The sequence below is a fragment of the Oryctolagus cuniculus genome, chromosome 8 (genome assembly GCF_964237555.1).
Source record: "Oryctolagus cuniculus chromosome 8, mOryCun1.1, whole genome shotgun sequence".
NCBI lineage: Eukaryota > Metazoa > Chordata > Mammalia > Lagomorpha > Leporidae > Oryctolagus > Oryctolagus cuniculus.
The window spans coordinates 99,829,094-99,848,723 of record NC_091439.1 but is presented as its reverse complement, the minus strand read 5'-3'; the positions used below and the strand labels follow the sequence as shown (position 1 = coordinate 99,848,723).

The following is a 19,630-nucleotide window of genomic DNA, read 5'->3' as shown; positions in this document are numbered from 1 at the left end:
TTTGAAAAACATCAAGGCATATATTTCCAAGTTCAAGATGTCTGCAGTTAGATTACATTCATTTTTATTACATTTTATTAAAAAAGCACATGGATTTAGATAAATATTTATATTTTAATAACATAATTTCTATGATAAGAGAAACATGGACATGATTATCTGTACCTAAATAAGCAAAGATATGTTTCACTTGTATTAATAACTAACCCTGATTAAAATAAGAAACCTCTAGTGCATAATACATTTTACTAATAGCCTCAAGAATTCTTTAAGACAATTCCTACGTATTTCCTGTTTAAGACATACTCACTTGGAAAAATCGAGAAAATTGCTAGTTCACCTCCATGACACCAAATTTTAAGGAAGCAAAACTAAGAACACATTCTCCGTGCTTTGCTTTTATGCCTTGCCAAATTTGGGCCCAAAAAGAGTTTTGGATTTCACACTTCCCTTTTATTTTGATCACCTTGTCCTTAATTCATCTTTAATCCTTAAGATACATTAATTTGTTGGAAAGGCAAAGAAGGAGAGAGAGAGAGAGGAGAGATTGAGAGAGTGAGAGATTTTCTGTTAGCTCATTCTCCAAAAGCCCACAACAGCCAGGACTGGGCCAAGCAGAAGCAGGGAGCCTGGAAATCCATGCAGGTCTCCCAAGTGTGTGGCAGGAACCAAAATACTTGGACCATCAGATGCTGCCTCCCAGGCACATTAGCAGGAAGCTGCACTGGAAGCGTGCAGCAATGGGTCCCTGCGCCAGGCACTCTGATATGGAACACTGGCAGGCCAAACAGGAACCCCACCTGCTGGGCCATAATGCCCACCCCCTTAATTGTCAACATCCAAAACGGACTCATTCTCTGGCCACTTTTTTGCCTTCAGAACCCAATACTATGGACAACAAGTTTGAATGGAACTATGATCCATCAACCTGTATTCTTACTTTCTGGGTGATAACATTTACGACTCAGTAATCCTTCACCCCGATTTCTCCTATTCGCTGATGCTACAGTCTATGGTAAGGAATTTAGTTACTGAGTACAGTGGAAATGGGGTGCGGGAAAAACTACCCCTCAGGCACAGTAGCCTTCACTAAGATTTGCTTTATTAATCTCTAAACTCAGACCACTTCTCTCCCTGCTTTTTCTCAATTATTTTTCTTTTTTGGCAGAAGGCACCTTTCTGGAAAAAACCATGCAGACTTGGCCTACAGAAGTTTGGTGTTGCTGGTGCTGCGGCTCACTAGGCTAATCCTCCACCTTGCAGCGCCGGCACACCGGGTTCTAGTCCCGGTCGGGGTGCCGGATTCTGTCCCAGTTGCCCCTCTTCCAGGCCAGCCCTCTGCTATGGCCCAGGAGTGCAGTGGAGGATGGCCCAAGTGCTTGGGCCCTGCACCCCATGGGAGACCAGGAGAAGCACCTGGCTCCTGCCTTCGGATCAGCACGGTGCGCCGGCCGCAACGGCCATTGTAGGGTGAACCAACGGCAAAAGGAAGACCTTTCTCTCTGTCTCTCTCTCTCTCTCACTGTCCACTCTGCCTGTCAAGAAAAAAAAAAAAGTTTGGTGTTATTTTGAATGGGTTCTAACTGTTGCATGGAAGCCTCTGAACCTCCTTATTAAGTAAAAAAATTATCTCCCTAAAATCCTTTCTCATTTTCTCAATGCACTAATCCATTCCCACTCCCCTTGTTTAGAAATGCAACATTTGATAGATAAAAGTGAGTGGCGGCCTGTACTGTGGCATATTGGGCTAAGCCTCTGCCTTCAGCACACCGACATCCCATATGGGTACTGATTCAGTTCCCACCTGCTCCTCTTCTGATCCGGCTTTCCAATAATGGCTGGGGAAAGCACAGAGGATGGCCCAAGTGCTTGGACCCCTGCACCCATGTGGGAGACCTGGAAGAAGCTCCTGGCTCCTGCCTTCAGCCTGGCCCAGTTCAGGCTGTTGCGGCCATTTGGGGAGTGAACCAGCAGATGGAAGACCTTTCTCTCTGTCTCTCCCTCTCTCTGTCTGTAATTCTACCTCTCAAATAAATGACAAAATATAAAATAAATAAATGAAAGTTACTGGTGGTGGCCTCTGACACCATTGTTAAAACCCCTTTGGCCTTTTCTGAGACCCTGCTTCTTCAAATATCCTCCAAAATTAAAAAAAAAAAAAGAAAGAAAACAGGAAAAAAAGAAATACCCCTGTGCCACACTACTGTTGCAAATCTAGTTTTGTGATATTCTGTTTTCATCTTTGTCAACAAGTTCCTTAGAATGATATACTACCATAGTTTTAATCATGTTATTATTTTAAAATTTATTATATTGGTAAAAAAATTAAACAAAAGCCTCCCTTCAGAAGAGATTTTTGTTCCCTGACAGGCTGCTTCTGTGCTACATACAAGCCTTTGGGGAAAAAGAAATGCTTATACTTCAATCTACTGGCATTATTTCAACCTGATTAGAAATCAGGACCAACATTTAGTAGACACAAGGGCCAAGAAAATTGTATAACCTTTTAAGATCGCATTCCTTTACTTTTCAAAGAGGGATAATTTCCCTTGACCATTGTATTTCTGTTAAGATCAGCAATTATATATAAAAAGCAATTAGCAGAGTGCTTCAACTACTGCCAACTTTAAATAAATAGCATCAGCTCCTAGTTTATTTACTATTATTATTTGTCAGCCTCCTGTCTGGGTTATATGGAACCTGCCCTGTCCTCTGATGGCCAGCATTATTAAATTCTCTCTGAAACTTTTCTTTTCTGCTTTGGATTCCAAGGATGATATGCTATTCACTAAATGGAGTAAGTACTTCTACATTCATCTTACCTTGCACAATAGTAAGGAATCTGACCTTGGTGAACCTATACCTCATCCTGGAAGCTATTTGCTTCCTATGATATCAGACAGCACGTTTTCTCTTTTTCCTCTCCTGAAGTGGTGCTTTGTCAGCTCTGCTGGATCCACATTCTCTTCCAATGTCTTCGATGTGATTCTTGGTGAGTGCTCACCCCTGATCTTCCTCACTTCTCCCCTGCCTTTCTGCTTTTGCTCCTTCCTTAACTTTCTTCCTCCCTCTCATGGATACTTCTTTGCTTGTGGCAAAATAACTGTCAGCTGCTGTACTCTAACAATTATTTCTCTCCAAGCACCACTTTTTTTTTTTTTAATAACAGACTGTTTTCCCCTTTATTGGGATTTTATTGTCACATAAAACCAAACTTTTAAAACTGACCCTTATACCACATCCACCGTCAAGGGCATTAACAAAACACATCAAAAAATGAACATACCATAAATCAAGCCAATAATCAAAACTGACTTGACATCTTTCTGGTTTCTTTTAGCAACCATTGAGTCTTTCTTAACCGTTACTCCCCCATGAATTACTTAAATATTTTTCTGTTTCCTTTTCCCCCCATATATCACTTCCTTTCATCCAATAATCATGCATTTGATTAAAATGTATACAATCATAATCACTTTATAAGTACTGTCAAATAACAAACATTCATGTTTCTATGTCTTTATCTAATGCACATTGAAATCAAGTCTTTTTTTGGTAGGACAGTCAAATAAATCATGGAATTAGGAGAACTTAAGGAATACATTTTTATTTTTCTTTAAATTTTGCAGCATTTTCTAAGTTCTTTGCTAGCTTTTATCATTGACTATTTCACATTCACTGATTAATGTGATTTCTAATAGCAATTATTTACACAGATTTTGTATTATTTACTCCTAGTTTGTCTTCAGAGCATAAAGAGTATCATTCATTGTATTAATTAAGATGGCAACAGAGACTTTATATGGCTGTCAGTGCTTCATGCTTGCTCATTCATTACTAGTGGGATAAAACAGAGGCCCAGCATGACCTATGTTTATCATTGAACACATTCTAAACTTGTAATCCATAGGAATATGAATCTTTAGGCACCCTTTTATCCAGATTTCTTCTGTACTTAAAACAATTCGTTGAGAGAGTTGATATTGTCTTGGAAAAATAGTTGAGCAGTAGCTCCTGAAGACTGAAAAGCCAAGTTTAAAGCAATGGTAACACAATTACAAAAACTATTCTAGTATCCTTAACATATTACATTTAAGGATTTTTTTTTATTTTTTATTTTTTGACAGGCAGAGTGGACAGTGAGAGAGAGAGGCAGAGAGAAAGGTCCTCCTTTGCCGTTGGTCCACCCTCCAATGGCCGCCACGGCCAGCGCGCTGCGGCCAGCGCACCGCGCTGATCCGATGGCAGGAGCCAGGTACTTCTCCTGGTCTCCCATGGGGTGCAGGGCCCAAGGATTTGGGCCATCCTCCACTGCATTCCCTGGCCACAGCAGAGAGCTGGCCTGGAAGAGGGGCAACCGGGACAGAATCCAGTGCCCCGACCGGGAGTAGAACCCGGTGTGCCGGTGCCACAAGGTGGAGGATTAGCCTAGTGAGCCGCGGTGCTGGCCACATTTAAGGTTTTTTAACAGTTACACATTCACACCATTCTTGGAAATTTTGAGGTAGTATATATTGAAAAAAAATCACAATTCTTTTTAACCTCACATGTTTCCTAGCTTATGTTTGAAAAGTTAATAACAGAGGCCGACACACGTTTTAGAACCAGGTTATAAGAGCTTTCGAAGAACAGGCTGAGATATGAGACCCTTCTCCCAACAATAGGCACTAGTTAACTTTCTTAATCAGGAGAATCTCATTGAAGTTATAATTTTTCATAAATGATGTGAGCATCTAGGAGGCAGTGGAAAAATTTGAAACCCATTGGCAAGTAAGTAATCCCATGAAAAGACATCGAATATCTTAGCTATCAGGAAAGTTCAATATGAAAACCACAATGAAAGATCATTGCCCAATAATCCAAAATGACTAGCAAATAGTGACACCACCAAACGTTAATGAAGATGCAGAGAACCTATCATCCATGCGTCTCTGGTGGGAACGTAAAATGATGAGGTGATTCTGGAGAACAATTGGCAGTTGTTTAGAAAACTAAACATATAATTACCTTATAACCCAGCAATTCTACACTTGGGAATTTATCCAAGGAAAATGAAAACTTATCTTGACTCAAAAAAATATACACAGTTGTTCATGGCATTTTCATCTGCAATAATGAAGGCCAAAATAAGCCTAGATGTCCTTTAACATATTAACAAACCATGTTAAGAAAAGGTGCATTTGGTTAAACAAACAATGATAGGCACATTCCATGAAACACTCTTAGTTAACAAAAATAAGCAAACAGGATGCCCCCAACAACATGAATGAATCTCTGGGAAATCATGCTGAGGAAGAACAAAAGCCAATTCAAACCATAAGGTTAACTCCTGAATAATTCCACTAATGAAACATTTTTGAAATATCGAAATGAAGGACAGATGAGTGGTTTCCAGATTAGTGATGGAACAGGTGTTGTTCCTAAAGGTAGTGTGCATGGTTTTAAGGGAACACTTGGGATCTTTATGATGTTTACACTATTTGATATTTTCATAGCTACCTCAACCCAAACAAGTGATCAACCTGTCACACAATGTCCAAACACACCCATACAAAGGAGCATCAGATAATAGGACTTAAATCTGTGGGTTGTTTAAATATAAATATCCTGGCGGTGATATTATATTATAGTTTAACAATATGTTACCATTTGGCAAAACAGAAATTTATACTAGACTTTTCCGTATTATTGAAAACAATTGCATATGAATCTAAAGTATCTCAATAAAATTCAAATTAAAGACCATAATAGCATTATTCTATAAGTTTTTTTTTTTTTTTTTTTTTTTTGACAGGCAGAGTCAGACAGTGAGAGACAGAGAGAAAGGTCTTCCTTCTGTTGGTTCACCTCTCAAATGGCCGCTATGGCCAGAGCACTGTGCTGATCCAAAGCCAGGAGCCAGGTGCTTCCTCCTGGTCTCCCATGCAGGTGCAGGGCCCAAGCACTTGGGCCATCCTCCACTGCCTTCCCAGGCCACAGCAGAGAGCTGGACTGGAAGAGGAACAACTGGGACAGAATCCGACGTCCCAACCGGGACCAGAACCCGGGGTGCCAGCGCCACAGGTGCAAGATTAGCCTAGTGAGTCGTGGCGCTGAATCTATTCTATAAGTTTTTAATACAGCCTTGAAAATAGGTAAGAGTTGGATAAAAGAAAGTGATGCATTTAGAAAAATCAGAAGAAAATAAAAGTGATTACTGAATTTAGGCCAAATAGGATTTAAGACAGATTCAATGACAATCTTGAAGTTTCAAGACAAGTTAGGCTAAAAGAAGTAAGAAAGAGCTAAGTAGAATGGTTTCTTTCACAATACGTTGATTTGTTGGTATGCTGCTAGTCAGTCTTTGAGAACAAGCTAAACACATGGAATTCATTGAAAAAAAAAATTGTTTAAGAGGTAGAGGAACAAGGGGCGGAGGGGTCGAGAGAGAGAGAGAGAGAGAGAGAGTGAGAGAGAGAGAGGGAGAGATACCACCACCTGCTGGTTTCTCTCTCCAGATGCCTATAAAGCTGAATCCAAAGCCAGGGACTCAGTCACTTGAGTCATCATTGCTACCTCCCAGGATCTGCAAGAGCAGGAATCTGGATTCAAAAGCAGAGGCAAATACTGAACTCAGGCACACAGATACGGAAAATGCATATTCCAACCAGCACCTGAACTGCTAGCTAACACCTGCTGATAAGGTTTAAATACATGATTTTTATGCATGATAAAGTTAAAATGAAGAAGATAATAGTCAAAGCTTGGGGGGGGGAGAAGGCTGGAGATTTTACATCTTAACCCTCATATTAAATAGTCTTTTGCAAATAAATATTATTACATTCCTACTTTTACTACTATTTCCATTTAGTTTGAGGGCTCTATTTTTTACTTACAACATAATGTAGATCGGAAAAGAAAGTTCCTGTAATCATTTTACTTTCTTTTAAATAAATGACCAAAGCATAATGTAAATTAATAAATAATTTTTAATTAAGCAAATCAATAATGAATCTATGAATTATTACATATCATTTTAGGAATGGAGTAATCTATTAGAAAATTCTTTTAAAAGTTTGTTTAAGCTAGCTTCCCCATAATATTTTTGTCCACATACATCCCTGAGTGATACAATTTACTTGTCTTACTAGTGTGACTCATTAAGGAGAGTATGCTTAACTGTCACCACTGGGAGAAAAAGCACTGATCACTTTAGGGGAAAATAAAAATACTTCTGTGGCAGCATAATTCTTGCATTCAAACACTATGAGACCTTGCTGGGGAAATAATATATGCAAGTAAATAATTAATTATATTACCAAGAAATTGCCATATAAAATAATTAATATTATTTCACAAAAGCCTGCACAACAATAGTCAAGTGAAAGGCTTCTCACACAAATGCTACATCCCTTCAGAATGAAGTCTAATTTGAATCATCATTGCACCTCAGCTTTTACTCCCTGTGAGACGATCTGCCTTGAGAAAGAAGGGACTGCACCTACACTTTTTGAGTCACTCACAGTACCCATGGTGAAAGGCCTTCTGATAGACTGATGGTAAAAACCAAATGTCTTTAAACAATCAAAAACGATTATTATAAAGTGGTATTTGTAATAAGTATTTCATTCTTCAGCACTAAATGCATGATAATCTCACTGTCTGCATAGATGTGTGCATCTGATTCTCATGATTTCTCCAAAGCCTCATAGATACTACACACTCAACATACTCCTGCTGAATATGTCCACAAAGCATTCTACATCCAGATCAAGACTAGTGCATATAATGCTCCCAAGTGCTTGCAAACACTTGCACACATACTCAAGTAAAAATAAGATCTACCAACAGCTAGGAGGCAGTAGAACCCTAAAATATTTTCATTACCTGTTGCTAATAACACAAAATTTATTTTTGAAAAAGAATATTTTCCTGCTTTTTCTTTTCCTCTAGAAATTATGTAGGAAAAATTTTAAAGCAGCAAGTCTCAAGTGAGACGTTATAAAATTGTAAAAGAAAATAAGTGCATATTAGTTCTCTCAGTACTCTGATGAATTTTGGCATGCCTAGAAACTGCTATTTAATAAAGTATCAGATGGATGTTGAAAAGTCTGCAGGAAAAATAGTTGCTGAACATGTCAATATCCTAAAAGTGAGTAGAATTTTGCAATACTTTTTAAGATGGCATTTTTCATTTGCATAGCTATAAAGACCTCAGGCATATTTTGAGATATTAAATATGGCTTTGTTCCCAGAGTTGGCAGGTCGCACAAGAAGTACATATTACTAATGTCCTAAATAGCACCAAGAGCTATTAGAATGGTCAGCTTACATTACACATCTTTTGTCATTAATCCATTTTGGGTTCAAGGTGTGAAACCAAATAACTAATTCATCGCCAAGATTATGGGACTTTTCTGATTAATCTTATTTATTATTATCAAATCTATGAAGAAAATTTTCTAAGTACCATTAGTGATTCAAATTTTATTTCCTACAATTAGATATCAGCTATGGAATTTTCCTTTGATTTGCAAGAAAATTTCTACCATTTTTCTCAATGGCACACTTACCTATATAAGATTCAGTGGGGTGTCACATAGGAAACTACCTTTTTACCGTTTAAGTAATAAAAAATATTTTCTGGGGCTGGCATTGTGGCATAGTGGGTTCAGCCACTGCCTGCAGTGCTAGGATCCCAAATGGATGCACACTCGATTCCTGGCTGTGCCGCTTTTGATTTAGTTCCCTGGTACCAGCCTTAAAAAGCAGACAAAGATGGCCCAAGAGGTTTAGCCCCTGCACCTTCGTGGGAGACCTAGAAGCTTCTGGATCCTGGATTTGGCTTGGCCCAGCTCTGACCATTGCAGGCATTTTGGGAAAGAACAAGGATGGAAGATATCTTTCTCTCTCCCTCTCTCTGCATAGAACTGATTTTCAAAATAAATTGATAAATCTTCAAAAAATTATTTTGTAATTCTATTCAACATGCTTCCTATAGCATATCTTGAATTTTCTGGAGTCATTTTCCATAGATTCACTAAAATTTTAATAATTCCTCTAATACTTGCAAAATTAATTCAACAACTAGGGTTTCATTTTGTTGATTTTTAAAAAATGGGCATGTTATTTTCTTTATTTTAACATCACTAATTTTATAAAATTAGGCTTTACAAAGTGTACATACACATTTATGTTTTTTTAAGGTTTACATATCTATTTGAAAGGCAGAACTACAGAGAAGCAGAGCCAGAGAGAGAGAGAGAGAGAGAGAGAGAAAGAGAGAAGAGTCTTCCATCCACTGGTTCACTTCCCAGGTGGCCCCAACAGCCAGAGCTGTGCCAGTCTGAAGGCAGGAACCAGGTGCTTCCTCTGGGCCTCCCATGCTGGTGCAGGGGCCTGAGGACTTGAGAGCTGGATCAGAAATGGGGAAGCCGGGTCTTGAACCAGTGCCAATATTGGCAGCCGGCACTGCAGGTGGTGGCTTTACCTGCTACGCCATAGCGCCAGCCCCATGTACATACACATTTAACATTTCACAGTACTCTTGTATGGTATTCTTTTATAATAATATTTTAATAGTGTCTGTTCTTTCATCTATTAACAAGTCAAGTTATTGAACTCTTTTTCTAATCCTACTTTCAATATATTTTCTTTAAGAACAAGTAAATAATGTCAACATTTTGTTGAACTTAAAGAGGAAAAGATTTTAATGACATTTGTTTGGGGGGGGGGGGGTAAAAGAGTACCAAAAGCATATTCAGAACATTTTCAGATTCTCCACTGAAAAATACTATGAGATATTTAAAAGTTTTTAAGAAATCAGAGCGGCCCCAGAGCACCATTTTCTTACCAAACTCAATATTGGAGTTCGTTCTCTGTGGAATTTTCCTGGAAAGAGTAAACCTAGTAACTTCGCTCAATAAAGCAAAAAAGTAAATGGCAATAATTCAATAAAGTGCGGCAGCCATGGGAAGAAAGCCTTTAAAAGTAAGGTTGAAGCATTTTGAAGGATTTCCTGATGCACCATCTCCCAGCAGATAAAGGCGATGAGGATGAGCAGGAGTGTTAACCTGCAGACCTACCATAATAGCATGACACAACGCTTCCTACCTGAGGGGGTCATGCCTGGGAGACAGAGAAGGACAGTGAGACTGACAGAGGGCCCAGGGAGGGTATTGATCCACTGACTCTTTTCTGGTAACCATTACAGAGACATGAGTTGACAGTAATTAAAATGACTTACACACTGGGATGGTTTCAAACTCGAATCTTCGACTAAAGACCCCATAGCCTGCTGCTGTACGTGCTCGAATTTGGAAGACATACACTGACGCTGGTTTCAGGCCCTCTGCGGTAATGGTTGTCTCTTTAGATTTGATAATTGTGTAGCTGGTCTCCTGGTCCTGGATTACACAAAGATATAAAAAAACAGAATATGAGTTTCTCATGGCAGCAAAACTTAGACTCACAGATCACAAAGTGAACCAGAAACCAATGAACTGTCTATTAGTACAAACATCATGTCTTAGGAGAAAAAGCCCTGTGTGTCCTAGGTGTGCTACTTCCAGAAAAATCCTGAAGTATTTTCTAGAACCTAAAGTGGTAGTGACTTGCCCGCCACCCATCTACCATCCTTGCCTTTGGCAAAAATAGACCTGTAAAACTGTAAACACTGTGTTGCAGATCAATTAGTTTACAGAGGTTTCCATGATGTTTTTGCTGTGCCTGTTTTCCTCTGAAATGTTGTATTAGAGCATATCAATTGCGATGTCAGTCCAGAGAAAGATGACAGTGTCTCACACGCTGTTATGTGTGACTTCATGCTTTACGTCTTTGGTGAATGAACTTCATAACTGCAGTTAGGGCTTGGGAGCAGAAATCAGCACCTCACTGGAGAACGTTAATTCATTAAACTTTAAAAAGGATCATTAATTGAAAAATACAAATAACCTGGAATTTTCTTTTCTTTAAAAAATATTCCCTATGGAGGGGGGAGATGGCAAAGAAAGAAGTGACGGAGTAGGAAAAAAAAATGACTGGCTTCTATTTTGACAGCTAACTATAAAGTAACCATCCATAACCCCTCTGAGGTTACCACCTGATTTTAGTGTTGCCACTGAAAGCCCATGCTAGAATAAAGCAGTTGCACTATTACTGCTCTCCCCAGTGCCCTTGACTGTGAAATTGGGGTAGAAACTCTTGCTTGCATTTATTTACAGAGATGTTATTATAATGAAACATGTCATGCACAAGAAAACAATTTATAAACTGAAATATACGTTTTCATTTCCGTTATTTTTAATTGTTTTCTCAACTCAAATCTGACTAATAAATGCTGATTTCTAATCACTTTCAATAATACCACTAATCCCATTTAAAATAAATAGCCTGTATTCTTCTTTTAAAATACTCGTATCATTCCTCTTTTAGTGTTCTAACGTAGGAAATTATTTCTTAGAGATAAGTATATCCAAATTTCTCTCTAAATAAATATGCTTTAATTTCAAAACCAAATATGTGTTTCTCACTCATTCGAGGCAAATGATTGAACTTTAGGTTTCAATGGGCAGATTAATTTATTATTAGAAAGACTTTAAGAAGGTAATTAAGACCTACAAAACTTTAGTACATCAGCTAGTTTCTTCATTCACTCCATGCATTGATCTTCTACTGTCTATTATGTCTTCTATATACAGCAGTAAAAAGCCAATTTCTTAAAAAAAAAAAAAAAGATTTATTTATTTATTTATTTAAAAGACAGAGTTACAGAGAGGCAGAGGGAGGGAGGGAGAGAGAGAGAGAGAGAGAGAGAGAGAGGTCTTCCATCCACTGGTTCATCCCCAAAAAGGTCCAACGACCAGAGCTGTGCCAAACAGAAGCCAGGAGCAAGGAGCCTCCTCTGTGTTTCCTACATGGGTGCAGGGGCCCAAGCACTTGGGCCATCTTCTACTGCTTTCCCAAGCCATTGCATAGAGCTGGATCGGAAGTGGAGCAGCCTGGACTCGAACCGGAGCCCATATGGGATGCTGGCACTGCAGGTGGTGGCTTTATCCACTACGCCACAGCGCAGGCCCCCAGATAATTTCTTGATGTATTTCTTCTAAAACTTGTAAGAAGCTTCTATAACATATGGAGAGTCCTGGCAAAGCTCAGGTTTATGAATGAATAAACCTGATGATAAGGTTTATTACTTCTCAATATTAAAATAAATTATTGCTCAATAATATAATTATCAGTTCAGCTATGTTGCAGAAATATTTTCAGTAAGAAATGATTAAATGTCTGCTGATACTATTCTAATTTATTTAGAGAGATTTAACGTGGTTAAAAATTTGCTCAAAACTAAAATATGATTCTGACATTTTATATCATAGTGATTTTAACAAAATAGTAACATTTACAATGTAAAACAAGGTGTTTTTTTAAAAGAAGTAACAGTTTTAAAAGGAATAACAGCATTAGAATTCCAGACACATCATTAACTAAGTAGGTGTCGAGAGAGATGTGAGTACAGAATTCTGAACCTCAGTTTATGCCTCTGTGAAATGGAGATTATCGATCAAGAGTTTCTGCGGGAGAATAAAATACAGTTCACAGATGTAGCTCAAAGCACAGCCTGTACAATGTAGTCAGTTCTTGTGGAATTTGATTATTCTTAACTCCACAGCATGCTGGTAAAATCTTCCACTGAAAAGTAAAAATCAGGGGCCAGTGTTGTGGCTCAGCAGGTTAAACTGCTGTCTTCCATGCTGGCATCTCATCTTTGAGACCCAGCTGCTCAACTTCTCATCCAGTTCTCAGCTTAATGAGCCTGGGAAAGTACTGGATGATGGCCCAAATCCTAGGGCCTTTGCCACCTACATGGGAAAACTGGAAAATATTTAAGCCTGGCTCAAGCCTGGCTCAGCCATGGCTGTTGTGGCCATTTGGGGGAGTGAACCAGTGGATGAAGATCTCTCTTTTTTTCTCTCTCTGCTTTTTAAATAAACAAATCTTTCTTAAAAAAAGAGAAAAGTAAAAATCAAGACAATGTATAAAAATTGGTATGGCTATTAACATTAACCATTAAACATATAATGAATATATTCTGTAGAATGTATTGTAACTGATACTTCTGCGAATAGGTGAAAACCATTACAAAGAAACCAGTATGGCAATCCTTGTAATAGTGTATGATTAAGTATCAACTGCAAATATTAGACAACACTCTAACAATTAAAGTTATATACTAGAGTTATATATATAATGTTATACATATATATAACATTAATGTTTTTTATATATATATATATATGTTAGAATCTAATTGTACATTTCATCTCTGAGTTAGCTGAATACTGTACTAGAGAAGAGAATTTAGCCAAGCATCTACGTAAGGGATGAAAATGAATGAATTGATTTTGTGGGTGATCTAAGTGTGTTCCAGAATTTACTTCTGTTCCTGTCCTTTAACCTACTCACCTGTTAAATTTTTTTTCCCATTACAAACCCTCTATACATGTCGTCAACACCCACAACCACCTGGATGCCAATTCCTGGCTCAGGGCGGTGGCTTTTGCAGCTTTGTGCCCCAGCTGAGCAAATGAGCTGCATTCCCCAGCTGCTCTGCAAACACTGTTCCCACGCGGGGAGGGGCGGGCCTCCGCAGCCCCAGCCAGCTGGCAAACACTCTGCCAAGGGGCAGCTTCCCTCTTCCTCTGCCTTTAATTAAGAGATGGCAAGGGGCCCATCACCACACCAGAGCAGAGAAGCCCAGTGACCTCCATTAGAGGCGAGCAGTGCAAGGCAGGAACGCCAGCTGGCAAATGCATGTGCCCTGGAAAACTCTGCCACCTGTGTCTGGCCAAAAGCCATCCACTAAAACAAGTGGTGTCTGCAGGTTCAAAATGAGCTCCAGAGATCCATCCAGACCTGTCATCTCAATTCACGGTATGAAAACCCCATGGTCCCATTTTTTTCTTTCCTGAAAGTCTTAAGATACGTACATGTATTTTATCCATATAGTGTGTTCAATAACCAGGTTTGACAAAAAGGTCTGGGAATTAGCATCTTCATGTAAAAAAGCAAACAGTGATTAAGTGGAGTTAATAATTATCTATTATATAAAGATTTTGCTCTTTTTAAACATATCACAGGTGATATATATATATATGGAAATCTTGGTTTCTTTTTCGAAATCATCGTTGCTTACTGAGCTTTGCAAACTGATGTAGTTTTGCAGCATTAAATGTAACTTCAGTAGAAACAATCCCTACTTAAATAAATTAATTCAAAAAAATTAATGGATAAAGAAAATAATTGCACAACATGGATAAAATTCACTGGAAGAAATATTAAGGGAAATGATCTCCTCCCTCAGTTTGTTGAGTAACTCTATTAAAATGTACCAACTTGGGGCCAGCGCCGTGGCTCACTTGGTTAATCTTCCGCCTGTGATGCCAGCATCCCATATGGGTGCCGGGTTCTAGTCCAGGTTGCTCCTTTTCCAGTCCAGCTCTCTGCTATGGCCCGGGAGGGCAGTGGAAGATGACCCAAGTGCTTGGGCCCCTGCACCCGCACAGGAGACCAGGAAGAAGCACCTGGCTCCTGGCTTCGGATCAGTGCAGGGCTGGCCATAGCGGCCATTTGGCGGGTGATCCAACAGAAGGAAGACCTTTCTCTCTGTCTCTGTCTCTGTCTCTCTGTCTATAACTCTACCTGTCAAATAAAAAAAAAATGTACTAACTTAAAAGCATTTAAATATTTGCTCTTCTTAAATATTATACACAGAATGAGAGTCATGCATATGTCGAATAGTGGAAGTGAAAATATCCAAGGTTGCATGTATAGGGGAAATGAGGGATACAATGGTTTCTAGAGGCTGGCAAGGGCATCCATCTACCGTGCCTCTTTGAGCATTGTCAGATTGTTCTCCAGAGCACATTTCAGATGCAGGCTGCATATAGATCACAGTGGAATGGGGCACAGTTGGCTCCATTTCTAAGTCACACACTCTAGGTCAGCTCTGCAAGTTCCAACCCCATCTTTAGCATCCATTTGCATAACTCTTATCAATAGCTCACAGGGCTGTGGAATAAAAGAGAGGAAAGGGGATGATTATTCCCTTTAGGCTGCAACTACCATATGTTAAAACAGGGAAGGTTGAACAAAAGAGACAAGTCAGGGAAGAAGAGAATAGCAAGGAACTATAGGGAATATGAGGCACCCATATTTGATTTTGAATCTCCCAAATGAAAAGTAACGCATAACACAGTGTCAGATGTGTCTTATGGATCTTTACAAAAAATATGGAAGGGCATTACTATGCCACTAAATTTTCTTTTATCCTAGTAATAATTTTTCGATATGTACTTTAAATATGAACTGTCTTATGAATATAAATCCAACAAAAATTTTAAGAAAAATGGAATTAAAAGGTAATTTTATTTTGATGCAACGATTTTCTGAAATCTATGAGCACTGTTTCATAAGGTGCACATCCCATGAACTTTCTGTAGGTCCCTCATGTGTTGGATGTGCACCTATTTGGTCAGTTCTTCCTGAACAGAGTGGGATTTATGTCCATTTACTGGCTAGATGCAGGTATGGTTTTCCCCATAGCATGTGCTGTCACTACAGAAGATCAGCAGCTTAAGTGTTAGGCATACTTTCAAAACGCCCTGTGGTTTCATCTTTTTAGTGCTGGGAAATCTAGTTAAGCCAGTGTTGGACTACACCACAGCACACAGGCAGCAAAAGCTATCTGCAGTGGAAGAGCATGTGCAGAGCACTCCTTGTACACTTGTAGCCTCCATAGTCGTGCCCGGAGAATCAATTGTCATCGATTCACACATGAAACTGCAACATACTCTTCTACAAATTGGGTAATTGCAGCTGCTGAAATGAGAGACAGGGAAGAAAGGACAATTTTCATTCTATTAGTCCCACCTTTTCAAAATATTTGATTTCATATTCTAGGATGATTCCATTGGGGCGATCTGGCTCTTGCCAAGACAGAGAGATGCTGTTTTTGGCAATTTTCCCCTTCTTCACGTTGGTGACTGGCGAGGGGGCTGCAAAACAATACAAGTAAAAAGAAACTTGATTAATAGAATCCCTGAGATTGTATCTTGTTCTCCCTATTGCAAATATTAACACTTTTAGAATATAGTGTAATACAAAACCCAAACAGTGACACTTTCTTTTAACATGGTAACTACTTAACTTTCTCTATGTGAGTATATTATGAAGTGATTTACAAATGTAAGTCAGGTAAATATTCTGAGGATTTTTTTTATAATAAAACTGTAGTAACAGAATGTTGCCTTAATTTTCTCTTTAGAAGTTCAGAAATACAGACAGATTATTATACTTTTTTGGAAAATGAAGAAGGTTTCTGTAGCCTTACATGTATCTTTTATGTTTGTAAAATTTATAGAATATGTAAGATTCCCCATGATGCTAATGCATTCATAATTACATACATTACCACATTTCCACAACTTTAAGGCTCTTTAACATATTTATTAGTTTTGAAACACATGGGTCCTGCAACCATTAATAAATTTATGTGTTACATTTAGTGAGAGTTTCCTTCAAAATGCTATTAAATGTGTACTATGTATTGAAATCTATAGCAAATAGATGAAACATTTTCTTTGCTTTCCATTTTACCCTAATATTTCATGAGAAAACACACACACAATCAGTGTGTACACCAATTTCTCTTACAGTGTCTTTTAGATGACTACTTTCCTCATGAAAATAGGAAAAAGCTGTATATGCTATTTCAGACAGGTCTGGATATTCTGAGTTCACAAAACATCTGGATATTGAAATCAAGGTCTGTATTTATCAATTTGTTGAGTTTGCATAGACCTTCTTGGTTTAACCACAATGCAGGGTATTGATGAATAGTTTTTGCTGATGCCGATGTCCTCTAGCTGTCAGATCTCAGCTTTCATAAAAGATGTAAGAAAACCATCATGGTCCAGTCATCCGTGCTATGTATTTAAAAATCAGGCATAGTGAGTCGTGTAGAATCTAGGGCATAGCCTGATCAGAGTATTAACCAACAACTAGTGAGGTTAAATTTTAAATATAACCTTGTTCAGACAACCGGTCATGTTTAACCTTTCTAACACCCCTAGAAAAGGCAACCAAAGCAGAGGCTCCACTTTGAGCAATAGACCGCAAGAGCAATGCGTACTGGTGTCCTCTGAAACCCAACAGCAGTGTGAAAGTGAAGGAGGTAAGCTGATGATTTTTAAACAGCAGCAAAATCAACTCATGTTTCCTCTGCTCAGACATCAACTGGGACAGCCACATTGCACAGCCCAGTGGCCGGGTTCAAGTCCTGGCCCTGCCTCCTGATTCCAGCTCCCTCTAATGCAGACCCTGATAGGCAATGGTGATGGGTAAAGTAACTAAGCTCCTGCCATTTACATGGGAGACCTGGATTGAGGTATTCAGGCTTTGGTCTGACTCAGCACTGGCTACTGTGCGTGAAAGGAGCAAGGGGATCTCTCTCTCTTCAATAAAACTGATTTTTAAAAATTTGTTTATTTGCATTCAAAAAATCTTGAAATTTTGAAAAATACATACATTTACATAATACACATTTCTATGAACTTTCTGAATATCTCTCATATGCATGGTTTTCAAAAATATTCTAAATCAAACTAAACCAATCTTTTAATTTCACTTTATATGAACATTTTGAAATACCCTTATATATCTTACCTTTACTTTCTTTTTAACCCTTCCAACTATAACATAGACTGTACAATGGTAGGGATATCATTTGTTTCATTCTGTGGTATCTTTAGTATCTACAATTGTCTCTGGTATAGTGCAACAGTCAACACATGCTTACAAAATGAACAGATGTAAAAATTCAAGAGTAGATATTCATAATGTTTAAAATTTGTTAGTTTTGATCAATGACAAAAACTTAATGAAACTCAGGGTGACATTTGTCTTTCAGGGAAAATAAGATACACAGAAATAAATATAATTTGTAAGAGACAAAATGAGTTAACTGGTGTTTTATATACTTATAAAAGGGTGACAGCGTTTTTGCATTTTAATGCATATGTTCATTCTTTTCATTTCAGAACCTGTTGACATTTGGGTGAATGATGCTTTGCTCTTGTCTTGCTGCCTTAACCATGGACAGTTCTATAAAATTATCTGAACATGAAAAGAAATGACTGCCTAAGAGTGATACTGATATTGCAGTTTACTTTCTTGGAAATTGTAACTGAAAGGCAGCTCTCACAGTCAGATTTGGGCATCACAGATTCCCCCTCAGGGAGGAGTCATGCCGTGTTCAGCTCTGAGGATGCTGCACCCTGAGACACAGCAATGTGGAAGAGTGAGCTATGAGCTGCCTACTTCAAGGTAGCATCTGCAGCAAAACAGCGAGTTTCCTTAAATAGAAACAGTAACAAAGGATTAAGGAAGGCAATCGATTCTTTTAATGTGTTTTGTCTAGTAGTAAATATTTTGTCATAAATTTAATCACAAATTAACTTACTCTCCATATATATATATTATGCATTATATAAAGATTAATTCTTTTACTAAAGATTAAAATTCCTCCACATTCTTTTTCACTTCATTATGGTGCAAACATCCCTTGAACAGGATATATTTTTCAGAGACAAATGCCAGTTTTCCTTGACAAGACTTCTGGTATTACAACCTTTCTATTCATGAATCACATTTAACACATATGCTCCATGAAGGCAAGTATTTATTTGGTTTGGTTCACTGCTATATTTCCAGGGAAAGACTATTACTTGGCACATAATAATTTACTAAACCATTCTGAATGGACGGATGGATGAATAACTGAATGGCAAATACATACATCATCATGTACCATTCTAAACCATTTTGGTCCATCTTCGATGTACATGTAAGGATAATCTTAGTTTGTGAATTGTGCTTTATTTTAAAACAATCTATTCTTTCACAAAATAATCAACCATTTCAAAGTTAAGCTATCGAATAACTGCAAATACAGATACAACCAGCTCAAAGTGGAATATTTAGTGAATTACTCGTGTCCATCAAAGTGAAACCTGAATTGTTTAGCTTTCAAAAATCGCTTAACAAATGCCACTGTTTTCCAAAGTTGGTTTTCTCAGGGCCTAAAATATTCTTTAAAATAATGGTTCAAAATGGGAGATTACTTTTGATCTTAGAATAGTTCAGGAATAACTTCCTTTGTGACAAGAGCATGTCCACATTGCTTGAGAAAAGGTGATCAAAGTGGGGGTACGGCCGCTCCCACGCAGGACCCCACCACAGCAAAGCCAATCAACTGTGCATAGATCTTTCAGTACTGGGGACACGTTCAGTTTATCCTACCTCTCTCCCTCACTGATACCTCTTGCTCATTCTCTGCCCACTCAAACTTCTATTAAATCTGACATCAAACAAGAATAACAGAGCACGTCTGCCTATAAAATGGTTTTGGATGATGTCAAATTATAGACTGATTCCTGTTCTTGAATAATACAAAAACTGTCAAAGATACAAATTTGTAGAGAGACAAAATGATTTACATGACTCCCAAGTTTTAGTACTGGATTTTTCTGTAGTATAACTTCCATATAGGATCTGATTTTTGGTACCGGTATAACTTGTAAGAACCTAATCC

At 38.2% G+C, this 19,630-nt stretch overlaps 1 protein-coding gene across 11 annotated transcripts in view; it reads right to left on the bottom strand.

The window, feature by feature from the left end:
- The window catches only part of EPHA5 (EPH receptor A5), a 368,448-nt gene that overhangs the window by 91,229 nt on the left and 257,589 nt on the right, over window positions 1-19,630 (bottom strand). For all 11 annotated transcript variants that reach the window (XM_008267805.4, XM_008267806.4, XM_017347528.3 and 8 more), the window contains 2 exons: window positions 15,910-16,034; window positions 10,226-10,385 (listed from right to left, as the gene is read on the bottom strand). In XM_008267805.4, coding sequence (XP_008266027.3) covers window positions 10,226-10,385; window positions 15,910-16,034 — 285 coding nt within the window. The remainder of the gene's footprint in view (window positions 1-10,225; window positions 10,386-15,909; window positions 16,035-19,630) is intronic.